The 11030-nt window shown below is 49.7% G+C and overlaps 1 protein-coding gene across 1 annotated transcript; it reads left to right on the forward strand.

Annotated features, from left to right (window-relative positions):
- Positions 1–1151: 1151 nt before the first annotated feature.
- Positions 1152–10679, forward strand: NENF (neudesin neurotrophic factor). The gene is made up of 4 exons (XM_039881158.1): positions 1152–1352; positions 8370–8430; positions 9158–9261; positions 10133–10679. Exons 1-4 carry the CDS (start codon positions 1176–1178, stop codon positions 10307–10309), a joined length of 519 nt encoding a protein of 172 aa, XP_039737092.1. The 5' UTR covers positions 1152–1175; the 3' UTR covers positions 10310–10679.
- The last annotated feature ends 351 nt before the right edge of the window (positions 10680–11030 follow it).

Genomic DNA, 11030 nt, shown 5'->3' on the forward strand with positions numbered 1-11030 from the left:
ATCCTTCCAGGCCCAAACCCTCAGGGTCATCCTTGACTTCTCTGTCTCTCAGACCCGGATGTCTCATCTGTCAGCAAATGCTATCAGCCATGCCTTCAAAAACATACCAGGATCCACCCACGTCTCCCCACCTCCCTTACTACCACCCTGATCCAAGCCACCATTATCTCTTAAGGAAGGTAGCTCCCTGCTTTGACCTATTCTCAACACAATAGCCAGTCCTTCGTTAACATTTTAACTCATTCCCATGTTGCATTGACTCTGCTTAAAAGCTAAAGTCTTTTAAAAATAAACTGTGAGGCCCCATGAAATCTGCTCTCCTCCTCTGGCCCCTTGACTCCTCCAGCTCCCTGACTTCATCTCCTACCTCTCTTCCCTCCTTGCTGTTCCTTCAACAAGCAGGGCGCTCTCCTTCCTCAGCATTCATGCATGTGACTCTCCCTTCCCGGGGCTAACTCTCCCCTCCAGACCACCTCCCTCACACCTGTAGATTTTTATGCAAATGCCACCTTCTCAGTGGGGCCTTCCCTGGTCACTCAATATAAAATTGCAAGGTGCAATGTTCCCTGACTCTTTGTCCTGCTTTGTTTTTCTCCCTAGTATTCGTCACCACCTAACACACTACTTCTTGTCTATCTCCCCCATAGAATGTAAGCTCCACGTGGGCGTGGATCTGTCCGTGACCTGGTACATGGAGGCCTTCAAAAAGTCTGCTGAATACATTCATGAAGGAAGCTTTGCATAAATGTTAGCTGTTACTTCAGTGCATATCTGTGCTGCGTTTACTACTCTTTGCAAAAATCCCCCTTGAAGCCCCCCAAATTTAAACACAACTGGGAAGAAAAAAAAAATCAGCCTAAAGTAAAAGTACATTAATAAAGTCGAGGTCCTAGTTTACAGATATACCTTTCCAGGTGCCGGAATGTTGGGCTGTGTCATCTATATTATACTTAACCAAGGAACTACTGCAACGTAAGTCGCTCTTTGGCTCAACCGATCAGTCTGCGGTTTCGAGTCAGGAGTGTCCTAGTTCAAATGTCCAGCTGGGCGCAACCCAGCCCGCGCTGCGGGCCCCCGGGGCGGCGGGCGCGCGCGGCGGGGGGCGGTTCCAGGCCGCGGGCGGGAGCGCGGACCCCGCCGCCCAGGCCGCCCCGGCGCTGACGCGCGCGCTCAGCATGGCGAGCCCCGCGCCCGCGCAGTGGCTGCGGCCGCTGGCCGCGCTGGCCCTGGTCCTGGCCTTGGCCCCGGAGCTGCCCCTAGTCCAGGCTGGGCTGGCGCCGCGCCCCGCCGAGCCGGGGCCCCCTGTGCGGCTCTTCACCGAGGAGGAGCTGGCTCGCTTCGGCGGGGAGGAGGTATGCGGGGAGCGCGGGCCGAGGAACGCGGGGCCCGCCCGGCCCGGCAGTGAGGGAGGCCGGCGCCCGGACGCCGCCGGCGCGGGGGAGAGGCCCCTGGGGAGGCGCGGGCCGCGGCCGGCGTCCCCACGGGGAGCCCGGGCTCCGAGCTGGGCGCCGGGCCTCCGGGCCTCCTCGCTCCAGGCCCCATGGCAGCCCAGGGATAAAGGGGAGTCCTCAGCAATCGGGGCGCCCCGCTTCCCCCTCTCCGCTAAGCCAGGATCCCCCAGCCCGTGCTGCCCACTCTCTTCCCGCGAACTGACCCCTTGAGATGCATTTTGGCTGGTGGTCTGTCTGGAACCTCATATCTTTTTGGGGTTTCATGGTAGCGTCATCTCGCTACCTTCTGCCTACATTTTGAGGGGAGTGGCAGGGGGTGAGGGGAGGGAAGTAAAGCCTGCTGCCTGGGTCAGGCAGGAATTGGGGACGCCCGGGGTCTATCCAGGCTTTCCCTACTCTTTGTTGTTCTGCCTCTGGCCCTCTTTCCCAGGTCTCCTCTGCAGCCAGCTTCTCAAACCTGCTTTTCATGACTGTGCCCTTGGGGCCGAGCAGGAGCTGTGGGGAGTGCACAGGGGAGATCAGAGGTGACAGGTCCCATCCCCCTCCTCACACACCCCCACATCAGTCAGTGGTCTGGAGGTGTCTAGGAAACGCCTTACAATTACCTGTCTATTTCAGTTGTGACCCAGTGTGATGGCTGCTGAGTGCGGGGACCAGATGCCGCACAGAAGGGCTGGGGGCAGCTGGCGTTAGATCGGGGAGGTGGAACAATTGGGTGAGGAAACCATGGTCCCATAGCATTTTAGAGTTGATAGGAACCGACCTGCTTTTACACATGAGGAAACAGGCTGCCACCACTTAGCGGCAGAATGAGGAATGTTCTCTTGTTAAAACCCTTTGGTCTTGGCTCCCTAACCCTGAAATTAACTAGCCACAGACAGACCAAGTTTGCCAAGGGGGATCTAGAAAGCTGGCCCTTAGGCTAGTGTAGGCATCATTGTAAAGAAAGTTTGGTTAGAAGCTTGAGTTGATTAGAACAGCGGTCCCCAACCTTTTTGGCACCAGGGACTGGTGCTTTTATGAGAATCTGATGCCTGGCGTTCTGAGGTGCGGCTGAGGCGGTGATGCTGGCACTGGGGAGCGGCTGCAAATACAGATGAAGCTTCGCTCAGCTCTCTCTCCTGCTCCTCACCTCCCGCTCACCTCCTGCTGTGCGGCCGGTTCCTAATAGGCCATGGACCATTACCGGTCCCTGGTCCAGGGTTTGGGGACCCCTGGCTTAGAACACAGAGGGAGGAAGACAGGGATGTGACAGATGTCAAGGGACACTATCCTTGGGGGCAGTGGGGAACCAGATGGTACAGGGTTAGGGAATCTGTGCACAAGAGTTAGCAGGCCTGCTCTCCTTAGAAAGGCCTGCTGACAAGAGTGACTCTTGGCTGGTGTCTGGGTTTCCAGGGTGTCCCACACTTCCCTAACAGATAAGGGTGGCGCAGTCTGGGCTCTCTGTACAGACAGTGTGTTTATGTTGAACACTGCCAGGCAGAGAGGGTTTGCATGGCCAGGGCCCAGTAAACACCTCTGGCTCTGAGTCGCTTTCCTGGGTAATCACATGGCACACATGTTGTTGCATCTTGTTGCTGAGGGCGAGTGTGCTCTGTGTGACCCTCGCAGGAGGGAGAGAGCATGGGGGAGTTCTCACACGGATTCCTCTAGACTCCACCTGTGTCCTTTTCCTTTATGGTCTGGCTGTGTATCCTTGCTACATCACTATAGTAAGTCCTGCTCTGAGCACAACTATATACGAGTTCTGAATCCTTCTAGTGAATTTTCGAACATGGGGGTGCAGAACCCAAGGGAAGAGAGATCAAAGCAGAGGGTACATGCAGCAGCAGTGCCAGAGGCTGCAGAACGAAGACTGAGAAAAGGTCTTTGTTTTTTTTTTTTTTTAATGCTGATGTTGGTCGATATAACTGGGGAAGGAGAGAGGGAAGCTAGAGATGGAAACAGGTTAAGGAAAGAATTTTTGGGGTATGGGACGCAGAGGATGTCTGTAGGCAGAGAAAGGAGGAGAGTAAGGTGGGAAGGGGGCAGTGGAAATTGGCTTATGTGATCATGGGGGCTGGCTAGGGGAGTCTAAAATCTCTGGGCTGGAGCTGGTGCTACAGCCCACTGGCAGAATTTCTTCCTCAGAGAATCCTCAATTCTGTTCTTAAGGCCTTTGAACTGAAGTGACAAGTCCCACGCAGGTCATTCAGGATAATCTTTGCATAAAGTTAACTAACTGTAGATGTTAATCACATCTATAAAATACCTTTACAGCAACACTCCAGTAAGTGTTGGTTGAATAACTGGATACTGTGGCCTATTCAAATTGAGACATATAAGCGATCATCAAAATGGCTGTTATACGAGTTCCTACTCTATATAGGGCTTCTTTGAGGATTCAATGATGATATGCCAAATGCTTAGCACAGACCTGGTGTAGTCTTAGCAGAGTAAGCCTGAATAAATCTCAGCTGCTATTATTTTATTAGCTTATTATTAAAAATATAAGCAAGAGGCAGTATAACAGGTCCACAGTCATCTTATGCAATTCAGAAACTGAATAAACTCTAAAAACCGGAAGGTTTTTTAAATATGTCATCTGACAGCAAAACCTGACCTGATCTGAACTCCTTCGGTGATGAAACTTGTTGGAACTGACACAAGTCTATTTATAATCTTCAGTTATCCTACTCAGTGTGAATATTCATGTTCATGCCTTTCTGTGGAAATAGTAATATAGTTGATCACGGGGTGCTGCCTTGGACACCCTGTAAGTGTTATGGTATGTGCCCCATAACACCTTTTTAAAATTTGACAAATACTAAATTCTGAAACCCAGTCAACCCCCAAGAGTTTTGGCTGTGGGACTGCGGACCTGTATAACAAGTCTTTCTGAAATATGTAGTGATTATCTTATTTGTAATCACCTTTTTGGATGAGAGCCAGGGCAGGCCCACCTGACCCCGTCCCACGGTCAGCTGTATGGTCTGTGGTGAGAGCTCGGGCACCCGTACAGGGAGCTGCGTGGGGTCCCCAGTGGAAACTTCAGACTGGAAATCATGAAAGACAGGATTCCGGCTGTGTGCCCTTCCCAGACTGTACTGTGTTCTGGGTCTACGGCACAAGGCCTTGACCCGGTTTCCTCCTTTGGGGCCTTTTAGGTCCTCAGAGTGATCCGCAGCATGGCTCCTTGAATCCCTCACACACGGGAGTCTGAAGAGAGCTCTACTTGAGCTGAAAATCCAGCCTCCTCGGTGCATCCTCAGAGTGCCTGCCCGCCCCGCCCAGGATGTGTTTGCGCTCAGTCACTGTCTCTCCTTGGAATCTTTGCTAAGGGGGGGTCACGGCTACATTTGTTTTCTGCTTTTCTAAAACTTAACGATAGTGAAGGGTGGGACTGTACTTCCTCCTCCGAAAGGATGATTCTGCACAGACGAGAGGAGTATACGGACAGTGAAGGCTGTGGGATCCAGGTGGGTGAATAAAGAGGCAAAACCACCCTCTCTAATTCTATAGTGCGAAGGTGGCTTGTGGACATTTTGGCTGTGTAAAGAATATATTTTGCATCCTACCCCAGTATACTCAACACTGAAATGCAAGTTCCATGAAGTTCACCAAAACGGTGCTTATTCTTACCATGTGTGATGCGCTCTGATGTTTTCTACTTTCTGTTCTGTTTTAAACATTTTTTTCTATTTCTATTTGTTCTAAACCTGTTGGTAACTCACTAAATTGATCTCATGACCCACTAGTAGGTTACCAATGCCAACTGCAATTAGAAAAATATGGCCTTAGACCCTTGGAGGCCCACTTAGTTCTGAGAACATCCCCAGCAGTCTCCTTTCCTAAGGAGAGTCGCCACTGAGAGCGTCTCTGCTCTGCCCAAGGCCCTGGTGCGGGGTCTGAGGGTGCGATCGAGCTGGCTGCTGGGCCCCGCCTTCCTGCCGGCCCCAGGCTCCAGGTCTCCCTCCCGGATGCTGGAAGAAGCCCTCCCTCTGCCCTGCGGCTCTTGTGTCCCCTTGTCACAGTAGCACACATGGCACTCTCTACTGGCCCTGCCTGACCACAGGCAGAGCGGAAGGCCAGATGGTAAGCAAGCCCAAGAGGAAAGATGAAAACCTGGCCTCGTTTATGCAGGTGGGTCCCTGATCCCCTTTCATCGGGTCCCCCTCACCCGCTCCCTGTGTCTTTCCTTGTGGTCTTGGGTCTTTCGGATGAATTTCCTGTTATACACTCACCCTGTCCTTCTCGCCAGCAAGTGTTCTGTCCTTTGTGCTGTGTGCCCTCTGATGGAGCCGGCCAGAGAGTGGACTGAGCCTTCGGTTCCAAGGCTCCAGGTTCTGGAACCCGTCCTCCTTCTAATTTGCTCTGTGATTCTGGGCAAGTTTCGTAATTTTCGTGGACCTGGAGAGCCACACCTGCAAAATGAAGGTGTTTGATAGATTATCTTCAAGGCCCCATCCAGTTTTAACTGGAGTCCTTATTGGTCACTTGGGAATTACATTTTTTCCTATTTTTCCTTTAGGAAAACCTCCTTCCACTTGGTTACCTGATTCTTCTTTGATTTTATAACTGTCAAAACTTAGAGAAAGAAAACGGAAACTAACATTTATTTCCTTAAACTGCTACGTGCTTTATATCTCTTGCCTTGGTTAAGAGAGATTACAGAAGAGAAAGGTGAGGCACAGAGAAGTTAATTAATTTGCCCAAGGCAACACAGCTTATAAGTGGTAGCTCAAAAACCCTGCCCTGTTCGACTTGGAAACTTGTGCTAGGACCACAGCACCACGGTGGCTCCTCTTTTGGTCTCTTGGGAAAAGACAGACCTCCTGCTGTTATTTCTGACCTGCTGTGAGATAAAAAGGACACCTGATGTGTTTGTCCTTCCAGGTGGATGAGGGGATGGGGGACCATGTGCGAAGCTGGTGCTGGACACGGGTCTCTGTATTGTGTCTCGGTGGACATTTCTATTCTGGAGTCTGCGTCTATGTCCCCAAGGCTTCCACCCACCCTCTGTCTTCTCAGTTGCCATCTCTTGGGACAGCCATCTCCACACGATAAGAACTCGGCCACCAGCACGCACTTGGCATTACACTGACAGGCCATTCCCCCCAGAATGCCCATGTGATAGGTGTTCAGTGTCCCTTTCTCCCCTCGTCGCTATGGCTCCTCTTAGTACTCACACCTTCGATGTAGTTTCGCGAGGAGATAAATATTTAACTGTTGAAGAAATGGAGTGTGTTACTGATAAGAAACATGTTTTTATAGCTTATGAATTTGAACATCAGGTTTATGTGGCTCTTTGCACACAGAAAAGTAATAAATATCAAAGAAAAAGCAACAGAATGGAAAACATGACAACATTCCGTGGGTAAAATTGTCACTGTCGTATTTTTTAAATGGATATAAATACATAACTTGATAAATATTGAAGTTGAGGAACAAATAATCACAGTGACGGGAAAGCAGGAAATCAGCCCAGAGGAAAATGCCATCTCCCGGCCGGTTAAGTTGTGCCGTGTAAAATGAGATGAGGTGCAGCAAATGTCCACCAAGATAACAGACGTTCCGGGGACTATCTGTAGGGGCTGATCCAGGAATAATAAAAACCAGCCATTCACTGGGCTTCTAGGCTGCGCCTGCCGTGTGCTCACGTACACTGTTCCGTCAGCGTCCGCCTGCCTGCGAGGTCGGTGGGCATTATCCCCAAGTAACAGACAGACTGAGGCCTAAGAAGTTATGTGACAGCGAGATATGCTTCTCTGGCCTAGTTGCTTCATGTCTCTGAGCCCCAGGTCCTCTATCTGTTAAATGTGGTCATGAAAACACTTGACCTTAAGCTCCATGAGGGCAAGAAGCTCAAGGCCAGCCTCAGAGAAGGCCAAGCAGCATATTCTTGGAGATATTGAAATGCTTTTACACAAGCAGTGACTCCCACCCTCACCCCGGCCTGTGAGCCACTTGGCTGGTGTCCCTGTATCACCAATGGGGCTGAGACAAAGGAAAGACCAGGTCTGGGGTGTCCTAGAACTGTGCCGGTCACCTCAACCTGAGCCTGATTTGATGGAAGTTAGAAAATCCATGCCGCCTGCTCTTGTGTTACTCTGTTGGGAGGAAATTAAGGTAACACTGTATACCCACAAACACCGCAAAAAAAAGAAGATAATACCCATTGTTATAACTGGGGAAACAGCGTTACTTGTATTTTTCTAGCGCTGTAAATTCTATTTTGAAGGACAAACGTAAAAAATATAAATTGATTACATTTTTCATATATGTTGGCCCAAGAATTCCACATATTAAAATAGGCCTTAAGTACATAACTCATCAAATTAGAAAGTAACTTCTAGAAAGATATTCATAATGCTGCCATTTATAGTTCTAAGGAACTGGAAACAACCTAAATATCCAAAATAGAAGAAGAATAACTAAGCAAACAGGTACACAGTATCACTAATACAAAATACAGCTGTTGAATGACAGCCATTTTGGTTATTTCAATACATAGAAACATTTATATGAAGTAATGTTACCTCTAAGAAGCAAAATATAAAATAGATCATTTACACTGATTACATCCATGGATGTATATTGGCGATCTGAAAGAAAATTCGGGATGAATTAAATAATTCATCATTTAATATTCTTTTGAATTTTTTCTGCATAGAGTTGCTTCACCATTTGATTTTTTTAAAAAGAAAACTATTGCCATGGGCTTAGGGTGATACTTTGTAACTTTTCCAAGTTTTCATGAGCGGACACGACGCTCTGCAGGTCTGGGCGAGCTCCCCGAGAACCTGCTGAGGGGAGGCTACTTCCCGACTTCACCCTCTGCTCTCTGCACAGCCCACGGTGGGGAGGAGGGTTTACTACCTTGAGCTGGAAGAGTTGGGCTCTTCCCCTCCTCACAGTTTCTTTCCCGCTTTCTAGGAAGATCAGCCCATCTACATGGCGGTGAAGGGAGTGGTGTTCGATGTCACTTCTGGAAAGGGTAAGTGGATTGGCTTTATGAATCCTTATTTCTGGGGAGCTTAGCAGCCACTGGACAGGTGAGGAGAGGGAGGGATTGCTGGGCAAGTCCTTCTCCCCCGAAGGAGTTAATCGTTGTCAGTATTGTACTTCGTTATTCTAATAAGGTCACGCTCCTGCAAAAGCCTTCCATGGCTCCCCGTTGGCTACTGAATCAAATCCAAACTCAATGATTTACGCAAGTAGAAGCAGGGAAAGGAAAAGTATCACTTAGCAAAGAGTTGGGATCATAGAACATTATAGACTATTTTAATGCCATTTCATAGTTTCCCTACTGGTAACTACAGATGCTATCATGGAGGTAGTATTGTAATGTTCATTGTTTATCTGATATCAAACAAAGGGTGTTGAACGGAAATAGACTTGGTTTCCCCCAACTTTTAAGAAGACTGAATATTTTTCTTGTTTGCATTTCAAATATTTTAAAGAGATTATTTTCATTCTGTATTTTTTTAAAAAATCACCTCTCAGCCCAGCATGTGCAACTTACTCCGTATTTTGAATTAGTGGGACCCAAACTGGTGGCTGGGTTGGCTCATTGGACCTCATGTCTTCACCGCTTTCCCTCTCTCAGGCCTGGAGGCTTTTTGGGGATCGGGCTGGGTCCTCCCTCTCCCTGCCATGCACAGTCTCCTAGGTGCTCTGCATGCACACCCACACTCACATCCTCCTCCTTCTTCTCACTACAGAGTTTTATGGACGGGGAGCCCCCTACAATGCCTTGACTGGGAAGGACTCCACCAGAGGGGTGGCCAAGATGTCTCTGGATCCCGCAGACCTCACCCATGACACGGTGAGTCGGATTATAAGCCTTTGTCAAAATGTCCCACCCCCTCGGCCATGGCCTTTTTTACCCCTGGGTGATGGCAAAGCTTCCTAACTAGCCTATTTACATGTGTCAGCCAATTATTTTCTCGAAATAGATCTCCTACTCAAAAACCTTCCATGGCTCCCCATTGCCTATGGAGCCAAGTCCAAACTCTTGCAAACTTGTGATCAAACTCAGCGAGCTTCCAGTCTGGCTGCGACCTGCTTTGGCAGCTCCATCCCTTTTACAGTCTGCACCCAGCATCCCCAGCCTCTTCCAGATCTGTTTGTCCTGAGACCCAGGCCCCAAGCCACTCTTGGTAGCTCAGGGGATGAATGAGGTTGCAAAGCAGAGTCTCCTCCATCCTCATATTTCTGTGAGAGAGAAAATAGCATCAAATAAAACCATTTCAGGGTCTACGTAATCCCAACAGAGGAGCTGGCATTCACCCCAACTATGCTCTGATGAGTTAAACTCTTAAGCCACGACATTACAGAAAAAAATTAAGAAATTAAGGAGGGGGAAGGGTGTATAAATCTATAACACGAGGCGTGTAGAGAGCAGAGGGATCAATGCGTGCACCCCCATCCCGTCCCAGGCTGGGTGTTCTCTGGTCTTAAAATTCCGACATCAGCCAAATAGCAAAACATGATGAAGCCACTGCTCCCTGCCCACGTCACCCCCCACCCCACCCCACAGGGTTGTCTCTTGAAAAGTCATTTGTCTATTATTTGGCTTGTTAAGGTATTTTTTCTCTCGCGCTAGGGGTTTGGGGGGAGTAAGGGGTGGCGAGAGGCCAGTGCCAAGCATGAGTCACTCATCTCTATTTCTCATTTCTTGGGCTTTTCTCCCCAAGACGGGCCTCACAGCCGAGGAGCTGAAGTCCCTGGATGACATCTTCACCAGAGTGTACAAAGCCAAATACCCCATCGTCGGCTACACAGCTCGAAGAATTCTTAACGAGGACGGCAGCCCCAACCTGGATTTCAAGCCTGAAGACCAGCCCCATTTTGACATAAAGGACGAGTTCTGATGTTCCATCCGCAGGAGCAGGTTCTTGGGAGGGTGAGGCGGGGGGCGACAAGCAGGTGCGAAGTCTCCTGCACGGCAAGCTGCCTGGGCCTCTGGTCACCCGTGGACTCATAACCTGGAAGGCCGAATACCTTTTATTGTCCTTGGTCAAGTGTTCTGTCCACCTGGGTGTTCTGCCTGCACGCCAGCCAGGGTAGCAAAAACAGCCGAAGGCAGAAGCCTCCTGCAGCTCGACATGGGCTCTGTGGGTGGAAGAATTACGAGTGACCTTCATCTCTTCTTCATATTTTCTGTACTTCCCGGATTTCCTACTGTGACCATCTTTGCTTTAGAATAAGCACAAAAATAAACTTATTTTCGCAAAAGGAGAATTCTTCCACGTATGCCCACTCCCTGGAGCCTCAGTACCATGTGTGAAGGGCAGTGTGTGCCACCCTTCTGGGGTCCTGCTTTCTGTCTCCTCTGCCTGTGAGGGGCCCGGGCAGCAGGGGGCGCCCACGGGCTGTGGCCGAGATGGGGAGGATAAAGAGGAAGGATGGAGGAGGGGACTGGCTTTGCACCGCAACCTGGAGAGTGTGAGCTGGCCTGGCCTGGAGGTCATCCCAGGGATGGCGAAGGGCCCCAAACACGCTGGACTCAGGCCAGCTTTCATAAGGAAATCCACTTTGAGGTGGGATGTTTCCCTCTAAGGCAGTGGTCCCTAACCTTTTTGGCATCAGGGA

The sequence above is a fragment of the Pteropus medius genome, unplaced genomic scaffold (genome assembly GCF_902729225.1).
Source record: "Pteropus medius unplaced genomic scaffold, Ma_sr-lr_union100, whole genome shotgun sequence".
Taxonomy (NCBI): domain Eukaryota; kingdom Metazoa; phylum Chordata; class Mammalia; order Chiroptera; family Pteropodidae; genus Pteropus; species Pteropus medius.